This window comes from Aspergillus aculeatinus, assembly GCF_003184765.1.
Source record: "Aspergillus aculeatinus CBS 121060 unplaced genomic scaffold BO66scaffold_36, whole genome shotgun sequence".
Classification (NCBI taxonomy): Eukaryota; Fungi; Ascomycota; class Eurotiomycetes; order Eurotiales; family Aspergillaceae; genus Aspergillus; species Aspergillus aculeatinus.
In genome coordinates this window covers 133,715-159,804 of record NW_020291505.1, presented here as the reverse complement: position 1 = coordinate 159,804, position 26,090 = coordinate 133,715, and the positions used below count along the sequence as shown (strand labels likewise).

The 26,090-nt window shown below is 14.8% G+C and overlaps 1 protein-coding gene across 1 annotated transcript; it reads left to right on the top strand.

The window, feature by feature from the left end:
* Positions 1-32: 32 nt before the first annotated feature.
* On the top strand, positions 33-1,958 carry BO66DRAFT_430052 (tryptophan--tRNA ligase MSW1; the record flags this gene model as incomplete). Its single annotated transcript, XM_025650500.1, has 8 exons — positions 33-488; positions 547-627; positions 718-833; positions 881-999; positions 1,076-1,509; positions 1,621-1,647; positions 1,713-1,723; positions 1,931-1,958. Exons 1-8 carry the CDS (start codon positions 63-65, stop codon positions 1,956-1,958), a joined length of 1,242 nt encoding a protein of 413 aa, XP_025502001.1. The 5' UTR covers positions 33-62.
* Positions 1,959-26,090: the final 24,132 nt, after the last annotated feature.

Genomic DNA, 26,090 nt, shown 5'->3' with positions numbered 1-26,090 from the left:
GCCATGCTATGTAAACCCATGTCTATACGCAACTCGCCTTGACAAGGTGGTGTTGATACAACATGTATAATATAAGCTCTTGCCTCAATAAGAATCTCAGATTGGCTGCCAACGAGCACCGGCTTTGCACTGGACGACCCATCAGGATCCCCATCAGATACGAAAAGCTGAAAAGCTGTCACCTTAACAGATCATTTAGCATCTGTACTACAAAACGCGCTTCCGATGCACCTCGCACAATTTTTTCTGGTATCCAGCCTACAGGTGTGCCTCACCTGGGTAATTATTTGGGTGCTTTGAAGGAATGGGTTCGATTGCAAGACACTGCGACCGAAGGGACAAGACTTGTATTCTCTATCGTGGATTTACATGCGCTCACAGTGCCCCAAGAACGCTGCCAATTGAGGGACTGGAGGAAACAAATGCTCGCCGCGTTGATTGCCGTGGGCTTAGATCCAAATCGCTCCACGCTCTTCTATCAATCCGCCGTACGCTGTGCTGCTCTTATCGGTTGAATGTCTTTCTTGTCCACTAACCCACCGTCAGGTTCAATCACATGCTGAGCTGTTCTGGATCTTATGCACGATAGCATCTATGGGATACCTATCTCGAATGACTCAATGGAAAGTGAGTAATCATAACGGAAGACGGAGACTATGGGTTGCAGGCATTGCAGCAAAGCACTATCGTTGAGGCATCAGAATTAACACCGAAAAGAGCAAGCTTCAGTTACCCGACGAAGCGACTCTCGAAAGCCAAGCAGCAAGATCCGAGTTACGGCTTGGCCTTTTTTCATACCCTGTTCTCCAAGCAGCGGACATACTTGTTCACAGGTCTGGTGCTATTCAACACCCCGCAGATCTTGGCTAACTCCGATTAGAGCTACCCACGTTCCAGTTGGAGAGGATCAAAGGCAACATCTCGAATTCTCTCGGAATATTGCGAATAGTTTTAACCATCGATATGGGCAGGTTTTTCCAGTTCCGGAGGCTCTTATATGTAAGGCGCTTTTGGTTTCCCCGATGAAAGTGTTACCACGGTAGAGAAAGATTACTGACTATGGAATGTCCTGTAGCACCCGCTAGGCGAGTGATGTCTCTCAAAGAGCCTAATCTTAAGATGTCCAAGTCTCATAGTGACCCACGATCCAGAATTCTTCTCACCGACTCCTCTGAGGAAATTCGTAAGAAGATCAAGGTTGCGCTCACGGATTCGGAAGCAGGCGTAACGTATGACCCTATTGGCAGGCCCGGTGTGTCGAATCTCTTAGAGCTTCTTAGTCATTTTGACGGAAGAACATGCGAGGATTTAGTCTCGGAGCTCCGATTTTCTAGTCTCAGGGCTCTGAAGGAAACCTTAGCAAATCAGATCTCGAGCAAGCTTGCGCCTATCAGGGAAAGATACTTACAACTAATTGCGGACAAGGGCGGGTATCTAGATGCTGTCTCTGAACAGGGAAAGCATACAGCCAGGACCAATGCCGAACAGACTATGAGCCATGTCAGGAATGTAATGGGTCTATGAAAAGCTATTGTCCCAAATGGCTCCGTCAAAGGCGGGGAACACTATGCTGCTGTGTATATACATATATAGAGAAATTCTGTGCATTCTCATTCTTAGTATATGTGGATCACATATATGAAGGAAGTATGTTTAGAAAAATATGGAAATGCATAAGATTTCATGTTGTCCTTATACAACGTAAAAAACAGGTGAAGCATAGGTCAGTACACCCAACTCCTTTTGTACTGTGGCGGCAGGAGAGAGTGGGTGGCACAGTCCATCTTTCTTACAGTGCCATGTTTAAAAAGATACACCCCCCTCCCTCTTTAGAGGCGTTCTTAGCATTTTCTATTTAGAACTAGTATATATTATTTTTACCGGCAGAATTCTTAATACTTTATATATCAACTATATATCTTAATTCTAGATTTGATACAGTAAGATATAGTCTCTAGAAACTGTATAATTATATTATTTTTTATTATCTGCTATATCTTTTTGTTTTTGGTGGCGAACTCGATATGATTGATTAATAAGCTTAGATAAAAAAAACAATTAAATCAACTATCATAAAATTCTGCTGCTAGGACTGTCACCGTTCATTCGTTCGGTCATGTCGATATCTGCCGTTCGCTCGTATGGCCGCCTTCCACACCGCCTTAGCGGCGGAACTTCGAGACAGTGGATTCCTCCCGTCCTTTGCCATCTCCAATAATCTTAATATCAATCATACTCGTCGCTGCGGCGCCCCACCCACCTGCGGTGGTTGGTCGCCTCTATTTTATAAATAATCTTATATTACAAATAATTTTTATATAATAGAATTATTTAGTTTTATTTATTTTTCTACTAAAATAATAGCTAATAATTATAAAATTAAAAAAAGATATTATATAGCTGTTGCTTTATTAATCTATTAAAAAATTAAAACTAAAAAAAATTAAAATTACTAAAATTATAAAAAATTAGATATTAAACTATTAATATTTTTTTAAAATTATATTATAAAAAAAGTTTTATATTTGATTTAAAAATATATTAGTTTATATTTTATTAATATATAATTGTGACAGTTGCAGCCGATAAGTATAAATATAATAAAATCGATGATATTAAGATAGTTGTTTCTTAGATAGACCAAGGCGGAAGTTCCTATATATCAAAATTTATTAAGGTGGAAAAACAGGGTAGAATTAATATCGCCAACTCGAACTGCTATACATACCGGTCTTTTAAAAAAACGCCCACGTCGAAAATACTAGAATCTATACTGGAAGATTAGAATATATAAAAAGAAAATACTAAGAAGTAATCTAGAAAATAAAAAATAATATATTAATAGATATGATATATAAAAAAAAAAAGATAAACTAGAAATTAATCTTATTAAAAAATAAAAATATATTAAGATATTAAGATTAGCAGACGCGATTCTTACTGTAGATAATAATATTTATATTTTTAAACTAACTTATTAGTAGTAATATTAATAGTTTTAATCTACTAATTATTTTTAAAACTATATTTAAATTAATAAATTTAATATTATAATATAGATATACAGTCTCAGCTATAATATATTATATATATATTAATAATTACTTTAATTTTTTAATAGTCGGTTTTACCGGGAAATCTTTTGTTAATAATATAAAAAAACTTAAATAATTTATAGTTGAAAAAATTAATATTTTTAAACACGGGTTTAAACTGGATAATTAATATTACTAAATAAATTAACTAAAATAATAATAGTTCTAATTAGTATATATAATAATTAATAATTTTAAAAATTTTAATTTAATCTATAAATTATTAAGCAAATTTCTACTTAATATTATAAATAAATAAAATAATATATTTATAATATAACTAAAAATAGATATAATTACTAATATTAAATTATATAAACTTATATCTTAATTATAAAATCTTTTTATATATATAAATATAAACTTTAATATATTTTTAGTATTAAATTAATATAAAAAGTCTTAGATAAAATAAATACCTATATATTTAGAAATAATAACTTTAATATATAGATATATTTTTGGTTTTATTAGAACTAAAAATAATAAAATATTAAATAAAATATTAAAAATAACTTTGCTAGGACTAGAATACTTAATATATTATAAAATAGACTTTATAAAATACAAGGACTAATATAGTAAAACACTGAATATTAATTTATAAAAGATTTTATTTATAAATATATTAATAGAAATATTTATTATTAATAGAATTAATAAAAAAATAGATTATAATCTAAATTTTTAAAAATCTTAGACTTAGATAATATTATACTATATTATTATCTTAATAATTTAAATCATCTATTCAGACTATCTGTTAGTTTAAAAATAAATAATAATTAAATAAAACTACTTTAATTTTATCTTAGAAAATAAATTCCTTTAAAATACTAATATAAATTATATATTATAATCGAAAATAAAAAAATAAAATATATTCTAATTATAAAATTATATATATTTAATAATAATAAGTTTCTATTAATCTATTTTCTATATAAAAATTTTAGAAAGTAAGCTGATATATTTAAGAAATTTACTAATTATAATAAAAAACTAATTATAGCTGATAGTAAATATTTTAAATAAATTTATAATGAAATCTATAATAATAGTATAAAATAAAATAAAAATAAAAATAGATTATAATATATTATAAGACTTATATGTTTAGATTTTATTATATTAATAAATAAAATAATAAAAAATATACTTTTTAAGTAGTTTTTAATTTTTATAAATAGTTAAATTATTTAATTCTAAAAAATATTTATTAATATTAATATAGTTATATTTATTATATATAATATAATAAATTTTAGATATAATAACTTAAAATATATATATTTATAGTTTTTTTATAATCTTAAATTTATTATTCTTAGTAATATTAAGATTAGAAATAATTTTAGAATTAGAATAAATAATATACTGTTATATAACACCTACTGCTACAGCAGTCTATATTTATTATTATAGTAGCCTGCTTCTGGATTGATACAGATTTATTAGTTTTTTAATCTAAATATTTATATTATTATATTACTTATTCTTTTTGTATATAATATATTATTCTAGGATTTTTTAAAAAAAAGATTTTTTAAAAAAAAGATTTTTTAAAAATTAATCTTAAAATTAATAAAAGATTATTTTTAATTATCTTACTTATCTTATCTAACCAGTATATCTATTATATTAAATAGTTTTTAATAATTTCTAATTTTTTTTGTTTTAGTTATTTAAGAAAAGGTAAATATTATTAAATAAATTCTTATTAGAATTATTTTAAGATACTTTATGTGAGAGCCATACGGAAAGTATCCAGACAGAGTAGCAGATTAAGACTAGTTTGATCTATTTAATCTTTTTATTTTATTTATATTATATTTAGATAATATAATACTATAGGAAATATAGCTATCTTTTTTTTATATATATTTAAGATTTTATTTAAATAGTACTATATTAATAAGATTTAGTTGGTTTAATTAATTATTATATAATCTTAAATATTATTTTTTTTACTTTTATTTTTTAAAGCTTTTATTTAGTAACTAAAATATATAAAAATATATATTGTTATTATTATTAAAAAGTTTTTTTTATCTATACAAGTTAATAGTAATAATAATTAATCTTAAAGGATATTTATTAAAAAAAATATAAATTTAAAATAATAAATTCTAATTAAATTTCTGTTACTGTAACTATAGACTATATAATAACTAAAAAATTAAAAAAGTTTAATTTAAATCTTAGTATATAATCGGATTATTATTAAAACTAAGAGAATTTTATTATTATAATCTATAAATTATATAAAATTAATAAATAAAAACCGGGCTTTAAAATAAGCTGAATCTTAAATTAACTAATATTAGAACTAAAATATTAAAAATAATTATAATAATATAAAATATATTAAAAGTTAAGTTATTTAAAAAAAATAAATAAAAATTAATTTTATTTATAAATAAAATTAATAAAGCTTTTAGAGGGAATATTCTATTCGAAAAATTTTAGAATTTTTATAAAAAAGATTTTATATATATTTTTAAATTAATATTAAAAATTTATAATAAATTTAAAAAAAAGATTAGTAATCTATCAACTAAAATAAATAAACTAAAAAAAAACCTAGCTTAGTTAAAGATTAATTAAAAAATTTTATTTTATAATATTAATTTATTAAAAGCAGAGAGAAATACTCTAAAAAATAAGATAATCTAAATTAAAATATAATTAGATATTATATTAATTCTAATAATTAGTATAAACTAAGAAGTTTTAACTTTTAAAAAAATTATAAAACTTTCTAATTCTCTGATATTTAATAATAAAAAAAATATTATTTTTAAAAATTAAAAGCTCGCAGTTAAGCAAAAATTTAAAATTAATATTAATTATTATAAGAATTTTATTATATAAAAAATATATATTATTAACTGCTGTAAGAATAATACCCGCAGATATTTATTTTTTAAATTAAAAATTAAAATTAAATATTTTTTTAAAAATATAATAAATATTTTATTCTATTTAACTATAATTTATATTAAATTAAACTAAAAATAAAATATTAAATTAAAATATATATATCTTAAAATAATTTTTAAATAGAAATTCTTTAATTTTTATATTTAATTTTATTATCTGGCCGGTAAAGCAGATATTTTAGTAGATTTTTAAAAATTTAATTTTTATTAAAAACTATTTTTAAAATTTAGAAAACTAATTTCTATTAAATTTTATAAGTCTAATATTAATTTTAAATAATATATCATTATATATATTAAAATTTCTAAAAATATAAATCAAAATATAAAATACCGCCACCAAATCTTATTCGTAGATTATAAGAATAATTTAAATAATAGAACTATTTTAATAAGTAATAAAAATAAAACTAAAATCTTATTTAGATTTTATATAAATAAGAAAATCTATACTATATTACTAGCTAAAAAAAATACTTCTATTATAAAAAATTTAGATATTTAAGTTATAATTATCTAAAAAAAATACTTTTTATTAAAATAATAAGAAAAACTAAATTTAAAAATATATTAGTAAAAAACTTAATTTAAAAAAAGTCTCTGTTTTAAATATAATAAATATAAGTTAGTAGTATATTAATCTAAAAATATTATTAAAATCTTTTAAAAATAGTTTTATAATCAAAATTTTAATTTTAAAAAATATAATAATTATTTTTATCTAAATTCTAATAAATACTAGAATAAATATTTATATTTATATTAACATTAAGTTTATAGTTAAAGTAGAAATATTTTTTAGAATAAAATTATTTAAATTATAAAATATTTAAAATATAATTAGATTTAACAGAAGATTCTCTATTTTTTTAATATATATAATTTATTTTAATTTTATAGTAGAAAAAAGATTTTTTAAATAGATTTTTTTCTAGTATTAGACTTAGAATTCTATAATATAATTTTAGAAAAATTATAATTAAGAAAATAAAAAGTCTTACTTAATTACTATATAAATTAATTTATATAGTTCAAAAACTTCTATTTAAAAATAAAATCTAAATCAGACTTTTATAAATAGTTTCTTTTAGAATTATTAGATACTAGAAGATAAACTAGATATACTAAAAGAATATTAAATAAAAAAATAAATAAATTATTAGATTTAAAAAATAAATAGCAAATAATTTTTTTATTAAATTATTAAAATATCTTTGTTTAAAATAACTAATAATTAATATATAATACTATTTTTTTTAATTATAAAATACCGGAACAGCTAGCAAACAGTAATATATTTTTAGAGAAAAAAATCATTAAAAAATATTATAATAAAAATTTAAGTTTTTTTAATAAAAATTTAAGTTTTTTATTTTATATACAGGCCACGCGGAGGCCAGATAAGAACAGAATTTACAATATTAATTAAATTTAGATATTATATAAAATAAATAAAATATTATACTTTAATAAAAAAAAATATAAAAATAAGTTTAAAAATAGATAAACTAAGAGGTAGATAAGACTAAAAATAACTAATTTAAAAATAATACTAATTAAAATAATCAGCTTTTAGTAATATCTAAAAAAGTTAAAATTAAAAGTTTTTATTATATTTTTATAAAAAATTAAAAAAATAATTAATTAAAAAAATAATTAATTAAAAAATAAAATTAATTTTTATTAAATAAAAATAATAGAAAATTATTAAAGTTTTTTTTTAATATTATAATCTAATCAAAGTATCTTTTAAGTAAGTTTTAAATATTTTATTATTATCTTATATCTATAATTATAAAATCCAGCTTAATAATAAATCTCTGTTAGAATTTTTTTCATTATATAAAATAATAGCCGAAAAAGTAAAAGCTGTAAAATATTATATTATTAAAAATCTAAATAAAAATTTTATTATTTTAAGTTTAATTTTTTTTATATTATTTATTCTAATAGTTTAAAAACCCGGAAAAGACTTTTATATATATATAAATTATTAAAAATATAATATATTAATCAAAAAAAATCTATATTTATTATTATTAATGAATAAGATTATTAATTAATTAGAATAGACTAAAATATTTATTAAGCTGAATATTAGATAAGATTTTTATTATATTTATATAAATTTTAATTTAAAGAATCTAATTATTTTTCAAACTTAATATAATATATTTAAGTATAAAGTTTTTTTTTTGATTAATAAATAGACCAGCTGTATTTTAAAAACTAATAAATAAAATTTTATATAAATATTTAAATAAGTTTACAATTATATATAATAATATTCTTATTTATAATAATAATTTTTTAAATATTAAATTTATATTAAATTAATTTTTAAAAAACTATATAAAACTAGTTTATAAGCTGTTATTTGTAAGTATAAGTTTTATATTATAAAAACAAAGTTTTTAGACTTTATTATCTTTATTAATAAAATATAGATAAATCTAGAGAAAATAGTAATTATTAAAAAATAACAAATTCTAAAAATAATTTATAAAATATAATTATTTTTAGAATTCTATAATTTTTATTAATATTTTATTAAAAGGTATAGTAGATTAGTTTAATTATTAATATTATCTATATATAAAAATACTCTTTTTATATAAAATAGAAAATATTAGATAATTTTTAAATCTTTAAAGAATATTTTTATTTTAATATTAGTATTAATTTATTATAATTCTAATTTTTTTATTAGACTGGAGACCGATACTGTAAATAAAGTTATTATAAAAATTTTTATTTAATATATTAATAACTAATAATATTTAATCTTATTTTTTTTAAAATTATAATACCTGCCGAAAGAAACTACAATATTTATAATAAAAAAATACTTATTATTATAAGATTTATAAAAATTTAAAAAATAGAATTAGAAAGTCTTTAATATAAAAAATGTTTTTAAAGTACTTATAAATTACTGAATATTAAGATATTTTATAATTTTAAAGAAACTAAATATATAATAAGTAAAATAGACCGAATTTTTATTTAGATATTATTTTGGAATTTAATATAAATCTAAAACAGTTAATATTCTAGCTGATATATTTATCTAATAAAAAAAACCTATAAAATATTAAATTAAAAATATAATTAAATTATATTATAATCTAAATAAATAGATTTAAAGACATTATAAATATTAGAACTATTTATTTTAATTTATTAAATAAAAAATTATTATTAATTAATTAAATTCTTTATACTAACTACAAATCGACCGAACTTAATTAAAAAAAATATTATTAATTTAAATAATTTTTATTTTTTTTAAGATAAATTATTATTATATAAAAAATATTTAGTAATATCTACTAAAAAAATCTATATATAAAACTATTAGATAAAACATACTACCAGCTATTTACTATATATTTAAAATAGATAAAAATTTTAAAGCTAGTTAAATAATACTATTATTAGAATATTTAAAATAAGAATATCTATTAATATTTAAATAAATATATAGTCTATAAATATAAGAATTATTAAAAAAAATTATTATAAAAATAAAATTTATAAATATATTTTATTATATTTATTTAGATACTAGCAGAGGCTTTAAAATTTTTTATTTTATTTTTTTAAATGGAATTATTTTTTAATAAATATAATAATTTTTTATTTATTATTTTATATATTAATAAATATTAGACTAATAATATTCTTAGATGAAAAGCTTATATATATAAATTTTTTAAAATATTTAAAAATAGATTTATTATAGACTAGTCTAATTATATTAATTTTAATTTATTTATTATTAAATATTTATAATTAATTCTTATAAAATAAAAGACTTTTTTTTCTTATATAATACTAGTAATATATCTAAATAATAGTTCTTATTAATAACTAAAGCTTTTAGTATTTTTTTAATCTATTTATTTTTTTTATATAATATAAAAAGGTTTTTATATTTTAAATAAAAATTATAAGTTTTACTTATTTTTAAATATTATATTTTTTTAGATATATAAAATAGATACTAATTTTATTTTTAGTATATTTTTTAAATTTTTTTTTAAAATTATTTTTTTTTATTATTTTTACTTTTTGGTAGGGTCGGAGATAGTATTAATAAATAAATAAAATTAATATTTTTTATTGTAAAACTATTTAATTTTAATATAATAAATATTTATTCTTTTTTTTAAAACAATTATTTAATTTTCTAATTAAACTATTAGATTTAATTTTATATTTTTCGGATTTATAAATAATCTTAAAGTTAAAATATAATAAAAATTCAGATTATTAGACCTATTAATAATTAAAAAGTTTAATAAATATAAAATATTTTAGATTTTAATAATTAATAATAATTTAAATTAAAAATAATATTTTTTTAATATAAAATATTATTCTTTAAAGTAGTAAATAATAGTAAATGGTTTTTTATTATAAATTTTATAATTATATTTAATAAAAATATATTTTTAAAAAGATACATAATAAAATATAATATTTTATTATTATTATACTAAAATAGGACTTTTTTTGATATATAATTAAAAATATTAGTTTTTAGAATAATATTATAAATCTAATTAAATAATTAAAAAACTAGTATTTTAATAAAAATATTTTTAAGCTTATTAAATACTTTTTAATAATCTATAATTTATATAAATAAAACTTTTCTTTATTAAATATATAAGTAGAACAGTTAGTTTTAAAAAATTATAAATAAATTAATAATAAAAGTTACTAAAATCTAAAAAAACTTATATATTAGTTATATTAGTTAAAATAGACTATTTAGTTATAGTCTTAATTTTTTTTAGATTTATATAAAAATTTTTATAGTTTATAATTAGATTAAAAAACTTAGTTTTAAATATAATAAACTTATATTTAAATAATTTAGTATAAAATCCTACTTTTTTTAGCTTTTATAAAATATAGTAGATATATTTAGAATATTTTTTATAAATATAACTATAAATTAGAATATTATCTAAATAAATAATATAAAATATATTAAAATAATTTCTTAAAATATTATTAATATATTATTAGAATATAACAGGGGCGCCGGTTAGTTTAAATAATATTATAAATATTTTATATAATTTTAAATAATCTTAGAATATTATAAGATATTCTTAGTTTCTTTTAATTCTAATATTATTAAATATATGAATAATATTAATTTTTATAAAGTACTTTATTTTTTTAGATTATTTAGAATTTTTTTATAAGCAGAAACGGGTATATATCTTTTATAAAAATAGTATTTAAAATATAATAGTTAATATAAAATCTTAGATTTTTTTAGACTTTTTTATAAATAGTATTAAAAAAATAATTAATAATAAATTAAAATAAATAAAATCTTTTTTTAGATTTTTTAAAAACTATTTTCTTAAAGCTTATAATTTATCTTAAAATATTTTATATAAAAAGCTAAACAGTAGGCTTTTTTTATTTTTTAAAATAATAATATAATTATATTTTTAGTATAGTAATAGCTTCTCAGCTTTTTTGAAAAAAAACATTCTTAAAATTTTTAAATTTTTTAAATAAAATTAGTTTTTTTAGTTTATAAATAAATTTTAAAATTTTATTAATTTAGTTTATTATTACTATAAATATTAGATAATTATAATATATATAAATAAGATATATAATTAATAAAATTAAATAAATATTTTTTTTATTAAGATTTTAAAAATATAATATTTTTAAAACAGGTTTTTACTAATATATTATATAATATTTTAATTTTTTAAAGTTTTAATAAGATATTATAATAATTCTAGTAGTACTAGCTAATAAATTGAATTATATATATAAATTAATTAATATAAAGATTATATATTTTTAGCTATAAAAAACTAAGAATAATTAGATAATAAATAAAAAAAATAATTAAAAAAAATATATTTTTTTAATATAATTATAGATTTTTAGAATTATATAGATATAATAAATAATATAGTCTAATTTTTTTATTAATTATTAAATTTTATAATTATTTTATAAATCTTTAGAAAATATAATAATAACTAGTAGGCTTTAATCCAGCTTTAGTTTATTATTCTAAAAATAAAATATCTAATATTAATTATTATATAAATTAGGACTTTTATATTCTTAGGATTTAAAATAATAAAAATAATTATTAAATTTGTTTTTTAAAATTTTTTTTAATAGGAATTTTTTTAAATATAGTTTTTAAAACAGTATATAATTATATTAAAAAATTAATTTATTAATAATTTAAAATAAGCTTATCTTTTTTAGCTGCTTATTTAAATTAGATAAGTAGAAATATTTAAATTATATTAAATAATAAAACTATAAGATTTTAAAAATCTAAAAATAAGACTATTTATTAAAAACTATTTTATAAAATAATAGAAAAATAAATAGTATCTTAAAAATAAGCAGATATAAAAATTAGATAATAATAAATGTAAAAAATAAATATAAAAATTTAAAAATAAAAAATAAATAAATATGGCTTATAGTATTTTAATATTAGATTTAAAATAATTTTTAATAAAGCAGTAGTTTAATTTATAATAAAAATATTTATAATATTTATAGCAGTCGATTCTTTAATAAAAAAATTAGCAGTATATAATAAATAGATTTATAAAATTATATTTAAAAATAATAAGTTTTTATAAATAATTTTTATTTTAAGATTTAGATTAGTTTCTTAAATTATAAAATATTAGATTAATAAAAGATTTTTAAAATTAGTTACTTAGTTTAGATTTATATAAATATTATATATAATAGTTTTTTAAGTTTTAAAAAGAATATATTAATATAAAATAGTCTTTTTTTATAAAAATATTATTCATAAGTATAAATTTAAGTATATAGTTAATATTCTATTTAAATATTAGCTGAAGTATATTTAGATATATTTTAGCTTTATAAATAAGTCTTTAAAATTTTATAAAATAGTTATAAAAGTTTTATTATTTTTAGTAGAAATTAAAAAATTTATTTTATATAGTATATTCTCTATCTAGATTTTTAAAAAAATATTTTAAAAAAGTAAGAATATTCAGATAGTTAAAAAAAATATATTTTCTATTTTTAATATAAAATTATATCTAGGTATAAGATTTTTTTTAAATTAGTTAATAATATAAATTTTATAGAAGACAGATATAATATATTAGTCGGTATTAATTTTTATTTTTTTTTAAATCTAATTCATAAAATAATAAAAATTAAAATAATTATTTTTAAATTTATTAGAGTCAGATAGACATTCGAAAAAAAAATAGAAATAGAATATTTAGAATTAATTAATATAATTATTCTTATTAAAATAATTATAATATTTTTAATAATAAATATAGATTTTAAAATATATATAGAAGTATTTACTGCAGGAATAATAATCTAAATAATTTTAATATATTTATATTAAATTTAGTTTTTTTTTATAGTAATCTTATAAATAATAATAATTTTGGATAATAGCTGGATTATTTTAACTTTTGTTTACTAAATCTAGTCGGATTAAAATATAAATAGGATTTTTTTTAGAGTAAGCTGATTCTAGATTTTTATAATATATATATAGATCTGATTATAGTAATTATATTATTCTTTAGAATATTTATTAATATATTAGATAAAGTTTTTCTAAATTATTTAATATAATTAAAGATTATAGGATTATTAATATCTTATTAGAATTATTATTTTTAAGAATAAAAGCTATATAATATTAAAAAATAGACTAATATCTGATTCTTAGTTTATTTAAATAATAAAAATAATAATACTAGCTAAAAGAATCTTTATAATAATTTTTCTAGATTTTTTACTAGTTATTAGATTAGATTATTCTTATATTTATAGATAAGATATAGCTTAAAAAACTATAGATAAAATTAGAAATGAATAAAAAATTAAAAAGTTCTATATATTATATATAGAATAATTAGAAAGAGCAGTAAGACTATTAGAGTTAAAAAAGATAAAACAGATTAAATAAATAAAATAGGTATATTAGGTCTGTACTGTGATATCTTAATTATTTTTCGACTAGAAATGCTTGATAAATATTAAATAGAAAAATATAAATATTTTCTACATTTGTAATACTATAATCTATTTTGAAAATATTTAAAAATTTATTAAAATTAATATTATTAATCTTTAGAAATAATAAGCCATACAGACTAACTATTATTAAAAAAACTTTAATCTGAGCCGGAAGTAGAGTTTATATTAATTATTTTAATTAGAATTAGAAATAACTATTTAAAATACTGGCCGATAAATAATACAATTTATATAAAATTCTAAAATAAAAAAAATATATTCCGAATATAACTACTAGCTAATATTAGAATATATTTAGTATTTTATTTTAAAAAATTTTAATCTGTCTTAATAAGTAAACTATTGCTAGATTAAATCTAGAATTAAATAAAGCTAATAAATATAAATAAAAATATAAAATATAAAATAAGAAAATTCTTTAATTTTTATATATATTAGAAATATCTGATATATTTTGTTAAATAGAAAAACTTGGATAAAGCAGATTTATTATAATATTTAACAAAGAATTTAAAAAATATTTTTATATTTTCAAAAGATTTTTATAATTCTTATCTAAAAAGTTCCGGTTTTTTAAAATATCTAAAAGCCTGGCTGAAGACAGTTATAGAAAAAGTTTTTAATTTTAATTATTTTAATAATAATTTTATTCTAGATTTTATAGAATATTTACAACCTATAATTATACTATAAAAATAATAATAGAAAAGACTATAAAAATACTTTTTATTTAAAAATAGTTAAAACTAATCCGGAGAATAATATAAAAATTATATAAAAAATATTTAGATAGAGTAGTAGATTAAGACTAGTTTAATATATTTAATCTTTTTATTTTATTTATAATATATTCAGATAATATTATATTATAAGAAATATAGCTATTTTTTTCTTCTTCTTCTTCTTCTTTTTATACTTAAGATTTTGTTTAAATAGTATTATATTAATAAGATTCAGTTAGTTTGATCGGCCATCACACTTTATCTACTTTTAAATTATACTATCTAATTTAAATATATATTTAAGAAGTATAAGCTATTATTTTATTAATTAAAATAATTAAGATAATTAAAAAAATTAAAAAAATAGATTTAAATATTATAAATAGAATATAAAAATATTAAATTTCTAATAGAATTATATTAATATTTGTTAGACTGGAAGGTCATCTGGGTATCAAAACCCTAAGCCCTAGCCTTCTTGATTTAGTTATCTGAATAAGGGCTATTGTTCTAGCCTGCTCTATTTATTCCACTTATTCATTCCACCCCTGAATTCTTACCCCTGCATTCTTACCCCTGTTTATTGAATGTTTCTAGTTTCCTATTTAGGAAATTAGTAAACAAGGGATTTTGCTTAAATAGCTTGATATTTCCTATTGTTTTATGGAATCAGTTTAGTTTAGTTCTATTAATCAGAATCATATATTGAATTCCCCATCCTGTTTATTTCCTTATTCATCTAATCTTTGATTCTTCTGATTTTTTGATTCTTTACTTTGACTTTACTTTCACCTCACTTCTACACACAATTTGTATGGAAAAGTGAAAGTTAATTGAACCTTATCTGAAAGAACCAAAACTCTAATAATATTATATTAGTTTAACTTTATTTTTTTAATATAAAAAAAGAAATTAAATTTAAGAAAATCTTTATCTTTTTTTTAATTTAGTTTATAATAAAAAATAAAATAGATTTGTAATTTTTAATATATTTTTAAAAAAGCTTCTTAGAAGTACTATATAAAAAACTAAAAAATTCTAATTATAATTAGCTATTTAAATTTTATTTATTATTAGAAGTAGTATTAATATATTAATAAAAAATCCCTAAAAAACTACTAAAATATTAAGAAATTATAGAATCATTTTATTTAATAAACTTTTTTTATATTTAAAATATAGTTATTTTATAGTCTAATATTATAAAACAGCTTAAATAAATCTATTAATAAAATAATTAAAATCTAAGAAAGTTTTATTTTTATTTAAATATCTTAAAATATTATTTTAAGTTTAAATAAAATGATAAATATATTTTAATTTTTTTTTAAACTAGTACTAGAATTTAGTAAATATATTTATAAATATATACTAAAATTATTAGATTTTGGAGAGAAAATAGTATTTATTATTATTTATTATTAAAATATATTAAATTAAAAAAGAAAATAAGATTTAAAAAAATAAAAAAATTATTTAAATAAGATTTTTAGAGAATCTGGATTCTTATAGTTAACTAATAAGTTTTTTTTATTAAAGTTTTTATAAAATAAAAGAAATTAAAAAAAAAAACTTTTTATTATTATAAATATAATAATAAATATTATTTAGCTAATTGATATTTTTATAAAAATAGAAATAAAATTAAATTAAAATTAATAAAAAAAGATAATTAAAAGAGTCTTTATATTTTTAATAAACTAGTTTAGAATAAAGATTATTATTTGTTTTAATATATTTATTTATTTTAAAAATATACCTAGAATTTATATAAATTTAGGTTTATATATTAAAATTAATTTTATTAATTATTAATTTATTTAATAATTTTATTTAAATATAGCTTATTTTATAGTCTTATTAATTATTATAATTAATCATCTTATTATAAATATTTATAATATATAAAAGATTTTAATTATTATTATTAATTTAAAAAGAATTATATAATTATTTATAAAATATTATATAATTATTAATTATAATCTAGATTTTTTAGAAATCTTATTTTATTTTTAATAACTATTTTAGAAGATTTATATATTTATTTATTTATATAAAATTAATAATAGTAATATAAAATCTAAAAATTAAAAATTTTATTTTTTATTTTAAATTAAGCCTTAATCTTTCTATTATTATATTAATAAAAATATTTAATTAAACTAAATTTAGTTTTTTAAAAATTTTATAGAAGCTTTTATTTTTTTTATACTAAAAAAAATAAAAGTTTTTAATTATATAAAAATTATAAAAAATTTAATAAGATTTTAATTAAAAATTATTTTTAATTTTAGAAATTTTAGATAGAATTATAAAAACTAAATATTTCTTAAAACTTAATATTTAGAATATTTACTATTAAATTTATATTAAATAAAAAAATAAATAAAAAACAGCTTTCAAAATCTATTATAAATATTTTAAATATTTAATAATATTATTTAAATTAATTAATATTTTAATTATATTTTAAAACTATATTTATTTAGCTTTTTATAATATATTAAATATTTTCTGTATTATTTATTTAGATAATATTCTTATTTTTTTAAAAAATTATTCTTTTTATATTTTTTATTTATATTATGTATTAGAATATTTATAAAAAGCAGATTTTTATATTAAACTATTAAAATATATTCTTTATTAAAATTATATTAAATTTTTAAAATATATTATATTTTTATATAATATATTAATAAATTTTTAAAAAATATTTAATATTTTTATATAGCTAATACTAATTATATATTATAAGATTTAAATATTTTTAAGATTTTATAATTTTCATTAATATTTTATTAGAGATTATTTTTTAATTATATTATTACTAATCTTTTTTTAAAAAATACTTAGAATAGAAAAAAGTCTAAAAAAATAATATTAATTAATAAAAGAATAATAATATTTTAATAGTTTTTTTATAGTTTTAAGATTATATTTTTATTAAAATATTTTAATTTTTAATACAAAATCCGGATAAAAATAGATATTTTTTAATAAAATATAATAAAAATACTGTTCTAGTTAGATAACTATAAAGTATACTATTTTATTATATTTTTATTAAAAAAATTTAATAATATTGAAATTTATTATTTAATCTTAGATTAAGAGTTTTTTATTATTATTTATTTATTTAAACATTAGTATTAATATTTTTAAAAACTATTATATATTATTAAATTTTTTTAAATTATTAAAATTTTTAGATTTTTATAAAGCAGCTGAAGCTGAACAGCTGTTAAATTTAATAATATATATATTTTAATAATTATAATTTTATTATTTAATATTAGTCTAATAAATATAATTTTATTAATCTATTATTAAAAATAAAAAAAAATTTAAAAATTCTATTTAATATAAAGATTCTAAAGTTAATATAATATTAAATAACTAATAAATTTTTAGTAGAATCTTAGCTAATTTTTATAAAATTCTAGTTTAAATATAATAAAATATTTTTATAAAAAAGTTCTAAACTTAGTATTTATATAATATTAAACTTTTAATAAAATTAAAAAAAATTAAAAAGCTGGTATAAAAATAGCTGATTAGATTATTAAAATAAAAATATTTTATAGTTTATATATTACTATATTAATAATATTTTAAATATATAAATATAAAAACTTATTATATTTTAAAACTATTAAAATAAATTTATTTTATAATAAATATATTAATATATTAATAGTATTCTAAGTATATAAGAATAAAAATTTATTTTATTTTAAAATTAATAAAAAATTATATTTTTTAATTAAAAAAATCTAAAATAAAAATATAAAAATATATTATTAAAAATTTATTATTTTAGAAAATAACTCTAAATTTAAATATTAGAAAATTAATAAGAATAATCTTATTATATATAAGTATTATTAATATATTTCTATAAAAAGCGTTTTTAATAATATTTATTAAATTTCTATTATAATAATTAGCTAGCAGGCTATTTTAGATAGTTAAAAATAAAAATCTTTTTTTAAAAAAAATTTTTATTAGATAAATCTTTATAAAAATATAGTTATTTATATTAAAAAATATTCTATATATTAAAAAATTATATTTATTAGATATAAATTATATAATAAATTTAAATTATTATTAATTTTTAGCCAACTTTTTATTAAATTATTTATAGACTTTATTATAAATCTATTTTTTATTATAATAAAAAAAATATTTTAGATTTAATTTTTATTATTATTAATTGATATGAAGTTATTCGAGTAGTAGAAGATAGTTGTATTCAAGAAGTAAAAGTCTATAAGAACCGGAATAGCTAATAATAAAATATGGTAGACTATAGTTATTAATACTGTAATAATTAACCCAGATAGGAATAATATTACTTCTAGTAAATAGAAGTTAATAGCGGCTATAATTATCTGCTTTAATAAAAAATATTGTTTTTAATATAATAGATTATATATATATAGTCTAAAATATATAAAGATAAGAATATATAAATATAATATTATCATAAATATTAATATAGAAAAATAATTATAGAAATAAATAAATAAAAAACTGGTAAATATAAAATTAAAGATAAGAAAATAGAGTATATTAATTAACTTATTTTTTATAATTATAAATAAGTTTGGAAGAATTAAGATTATATTTATATACTTATTAATTATACTCTAAACTATATTTAAGCTAGCGGATATAATACTAAGTATATATAAATTCTCGGCTGTATTAATATATATATTTATTAAGAATTTATTTAATTTTTCATTTATCAGCTGTTTTATCGACTGCGGAAGATTCTTAAGATTATTAATTAAAAAAAATTAATAAATAGATTATTTTTAATATCTTTATTTTTAGATATTAGTTCTAACTGTATAATAGATATAACAGAATATATATAATATATTTTTAGTAACTTAAGATAATAAAATAAATAACCGATATATTTAAGAATACGGAAAAAACCGGACTACTAATATTCTAGTTTCTTCGGAATATCTTTTACGGTAGAAAGATTATAATTTTTATAAAAATAAAAATATACTTTATTACTAATATTGAAAAAATATAAATATGTATATATAGTTATACTAATTTCTTATATATATAGTAATATATTTAATAATATTTTTTATATTAAGATAAAAAGATATAAAGTCTTACTTCTTCTATTAATATAGTTAACTAAGTATTTTAAGTAAGTATTATAGTTTATTAAAATTAATATTATATATAAAATATTAAAATATTAATCTAATAAATAAATCAATAGAGCTATTAAAAATATAATAAAAAAAGCTATAATAATTATAAAAAACTTTTAATAATAGTATATTTAAATATAGTTTTAAATATCTAAATAATTTATTTAATACTTCCGTCTGTTTAAGAATAATATATAGTACTAAAAAACTACTATAATAATAAACTGGAATATAAGCTGCGAGATAAATTGGTTATAAATTAATAATTATAATTATTAATAAAAATGTAAAAAAAATTTTAATTATATAATTAAAAATATATAATAATATATTCATTCTAGTTAAGAGCTTTTTATTTTATATTTTTAGAGATATATTCTATTCTTTTAGTAAACTTATTTATTAAAATAAGTAATTAATTGTACTTTTTATTATTAGTAAGAAATAGATTAGTAATAAAATTAAATATAATAGTATAAAAAAATATATAAAAATACTATAAATTAAAGTTTACTATATAGCTTATATTTAAGAACTTTATATAAAAGATATATTAAATAATAAACTAGATATTAATAAAGTAATTAGTATTCTTAATAAGATATAAGATTTTTAAAAATATTAAAATACTTATTAAGACTGATATAATACTAGTTGTTATAGACTATAATAAAAATATTTTAAAATAATAAATAAAAAAATAAAGTTAGAGATTATTTATAATAATCTTTATTTTATTTATTTTATAAATAATATACTTAAGTATATAGAATCATCTATTATTTTTAATATATAGTAAGATAGTAGAATTTTTAAACTTAATATTACTATATAAGATATTTAGAATTTTAGTTGCTTAAAAATCAGATATATAACTATTTTTAATATATTTTTTAAATTTATTAAATAAATATAATAATATAGTAATTATTCTGAAGTATACTTTAATATAATCTGCTTAGTCGGAGTATTTATTTAGATTAATATTATATAAATAAAATTTATTATTAATATATAATAATCTAAAAAATATATCTGTAATAATATTTATAATACTAAAATAGTAGTATATATAGATATAATACTATTAAATAAATTATAAAATATAAGTAAAATATTTATTAAGCTTATTAATATTAATTATATTATATATAAATTCTTAGATATAAAGACCGACGGTAGATGTATAATTAATAAAAATAATTAAAAATTTATTTATATTTATATTTTTAATTATAATATAAAGTTTAAAAATTATTTATATAAAGTAGATAACTTTTATCTCGGTAAGCCAGTAATAAATTTTAGTAGACTAAAAAAAATGAAATATAAAAAAAGTAAATTATATTTTTATATATAAAAAAGAAACTAGATTCTACTTCTTAGAATTATCAAGTTTAAAAATAAAGTAGTTAGAAGTATAATATATTATAATATTATATTCTTTTTTTAATATATTAAAGTTACTAAATAACTATTTATTAGAATTAAAATAGATAAATATCTAAGAATTTATTAAATTATATTATAAAATATTAAACAAATCAAATTCTTTTTTTATTAAATTTAATAATATATATATTATATAGTTTTTTTAAGACTAATCTTTAGTCGGGTCGTTTTTTAACAGTATTATTTTATATATTTAAAAAAAGACTATCTTTTATATATATTAATATACATAATATCTAAAGCAGCCGGTAAGATTAAAATATTATTTTAGTTTTATTAAAGTATATAAAAAAATTAAAATATATAATACTTTAAGCTTCGACTTAGATATAAACAAACTAAAAATATTAATATAAAAACTAAGTATTTTAATAAATAAAAATCTTATAAATGATTTTCCAAATTTAATTTTAATATTAACTATCTTTAAATAATTAAATAATATATAGAGATATTATAAGTATCTGTTAGAATTAAAATAATTAAAATAGTTAATATTATTATTAAATATTTTTAAGCCGATAACTAAATTATTAATATAAATCTTAATAAAAAAATAAATCTTTAAAAAATAGTTTTATATATTTTTAAATATAAAAAAACTATTTATTTATTTTATTATAGTAATATTCAAGATTTCTTAGTCTTAGTAACTAATAATAGTTAAACAGCCTCAGTAGTTATAAATAACTAGTTATTAATAAAAGTACTTAGTAGTATTAATAATATTTATATATTTATATTTATAAAAAAGTTTATAAATTTATTTTTAGTAAAAAATAAAATAAATATTAAAAATAGCTTTAGTATTAGTATTATATAAATTAATAATAATATATTTTTTATATTTATATTTCTTATTAATCTATATATCTTCTTAGATAATAAAAATAGGGTATCTAAATAGTATATATATTTTAGTATATTTTATCTTATTTTATTTATATAAAAAATTAAAGATATTATTAATTATCTTTTAATTATAGAAACTAATATAGTAAATATAAACTTTAAATATATATATTTTTTATTTTTTATATAAAGAAATTAGTATCTATTTGTCTTCGGATATTAGAATAATATTAATATTATCTTTAGATAAAATAGTCTAAATATTATACTAATTAATTATAGCTATAAGATATTTAGTTTTATTGGATATTTTATTATTATAAATAATAATATTATTTAATATAATAATAATATCTTTTATAGCAGGCGATATAAGTAAAAGAATAGTAGATACTTTATAAAAGAAATTAATATAAAAAAAGTTATATTTTTAAAAGTATATCTAAATATTTATATATATAAATATTTAACTAATTAAAAATCTGTTACTGCTGCAAATATATATATATTAATAAGATTATAATTAATATAATAATAATATATAAAATTATTTATATTAGTAACTGAAGATACTAAGTCTATTAAAACTAATAATTTAAAAATATTAATATAAATGAAATTAGATATATTAATATTAATATAAAATATAGTTATAAACTTGTTATTTAAGAGACTATTTAGTTAAAAATATCTTATAAAAATAATAGGCTCGGATATATTATTTTTAGTTTTAACAAAAAAAAATTATAATTAACTAAATAAATATAAAAAATAATACCAACTATTTAGTTAATTAAGTAGAAGATTATATTACAGTTTTTAAATAAAATATTTTTAGTTTTAGCTTTAATAAAAATATATATTCTAAAATATAGTAGAACAATTATATATTTTATTAAATAGATAAATAAATAAATAAATTAGTTTTTCATATTATATTCTATAAAAAAAATATAGTTATCAAAACTATAAATAATATTAATAATATACTTAAAATTTAAAAATATTTTTTTATTATATTATTATTAATAAGCAGATTCGGACGTATTTTCAGAACTAGCTAAATATAAATAGTAATCTAAGTATATAAAGAATTTCTAGGTCTTAGATTAATATAAAAAAAATTAATATAAAAAATACTTTATTATATAATATGATATTTAGAGTTAATATTTTTAATATTAAATATTTTATATAGATATATATTAATATTTAAAATTATTTTAGCAAATACTTTATTTATAATAATACTGAAGTAATTAAAGTTAAGATAAATATTTATTAAAAATTTAATAATATTAAGACTAATGCTTGTAGTATTCGGTTGAGATATATATAAATAGATAAAAAAATTAGAATTATATATATTCTTTTTAAAAAAGTATAAAAATACTATAATATTACTTAATATATGAATATATATAAAAAGATGCTTATAGATTTTAAGATTATATAAAATAGATATTTATATAGCTGATTATTTAATATAAATAAAGCTATGTAATAATTATAATAAATAACAGAATATTTTAATATATTTACTATTTTAAATTAGACGGTCTATATATTTATATTATTTATATTAAAACTTAATATATTAATAGAATTATTCTTAACGGTATATATATATAAGTAATTGATTAGAAAAGTATGCGGAGGTTTATAAATATTTAGATATTTATATTAAAAAATAAAAATAAAAATATATAAAATAATAAGCTGGTTATAAAATAAAATATTTAAAATAAAAGATAATTATTTATAAAATAAATATAAAAAAGAGTTAATATAATTAAAAAACTATTTATTAAATAAAATATTTAAAGAACTAGTATTAATATTATATATTTATTATTAATATAGCTTTTTACTATATATTTTTTTATTATATATTTTATTCTAGAATTAATAATTCTATTGGTTTTAATAATTCTGACTGTTTATAAAGGGCCTATTTTTATAAAAATAAAATAGCTGAATAGTTTGTTATTGCTGCTGAAATATTTAATATTATAAAAATAGTTAATTTTATAAGTATTAATCTTACTAATACAGCTGTTATATATACTAAGATTTTAAAAAATTAGTCTTATTAAAAGAATTAGAATATATAAAAGTTAAATAGACTAAATATTTAGACTATTTGTTATATTAACTGTATTAAGAAATCTAGTTTTAGTTTTAGAAAATTAATTTATTTTTATTTTTACTTTTTTTATTATATTTTTTATTATATTATTTATTATGATTTTTATATTTATCATTATATTTAGCAGCCTTATCTTATTACTGGAATATCTAATATTTAAGATATTAAAAAAATTAATAAAAATATATACTTTTTAGATTTGGAAATATTATTATATAGATTAGAATTAAAATATTTCTATATTATATATAACTAATTATATATATTAATAATTTAAGTAGACTAAGTATAAAGCAATATTTTTTATATATAAATAAATATAAATTAACTAGTATAAATATTAGTATATATAAAGAATATATAGTTTAAGTATTTAATAGCTTTATAGATATTTAGATACAAATACTATATAAATTCTTAAAATTATCTATCTTTAAAACTTAATATTTATATAAAAGACTTTTTTTATTACTAATTTTAAATTAATACTACTATAATATAAAGTTGACTAGATATATTTAAATATTTATTTTAATTATACTTTTATTTTTATAGTAAATAATATCATAAATATAGTTAATAAAAATTTATATATTTTAGTAATATATTTTTTAATTATTTTTATAATAACCGGTTATTAGATTATTAGACGGATAGTCAGACTAGAAGTAACTAATCTTATTAGTTTTTTACTAATAAAATCAATATTCGGAGATATTAGCTAAAAGACTATAACTATTTTAGTTATTATTAAATTTAGAATTAAAAAAGTTTTAAATATTTATATATCAATTATAATAATTTTTATAATTGCTTGTATAATTATTCCAATAATTATTTGAAGAAAAAGAAGAAAGATTATTATTATTATTACTAAAACTAGAATTACTTGGATTATTATTAAATTAATAGGAATAATATTTATCTAAATATTTATTAGAATATCTATTATTTTTAATATCTCGACGAAAATATCTTTTATTTTTAATATCTAGATATTTTTTATTTTATAAAAGTAGATTATTAAAACTAAAGTATTTTTTAATATATTTAATAATATTTGTATTATCTAGGCGTCTATTAATATCAGCGAAATAAATATTAATATTTTTTTTAAAAAAGTATATTTCGGCTTGTATAGTAAGAATCAAAATATATAATTTATTTTAAAATATTCGATGTAGTGTAATCAGGGAACTGGTAAATAAATTAATAAAAAATAAAGAAAAAATTAATATCTATTAATATAGATAGATTTACTATAGTTAATATACTAAGAAAACTAGTATTAAATAAATTACTAATATATTAAAAAAAATAAGATTTTAATAAACTAGCAATAAATAAAATATTTTTGCTTTTAATATTAGATTATTTATTATTTGCTATTTTATTATATAATTTAATTTATATCTAGCGAACTAAGATAACTGGTGTATTTAGAAGTATAATAATTAAATCTAAAAAATTAAACTATCTAAAAACAGACTATATAAAAATTATTTGTTTAGAAATACTAATAGATAGTAGGCTTAAGATAAATATTAATTAAAAATTTAAAAAAATAGTATTAATTAGATTATTTATTATTTATAGATTATATATTTTTTAATAATTTTATC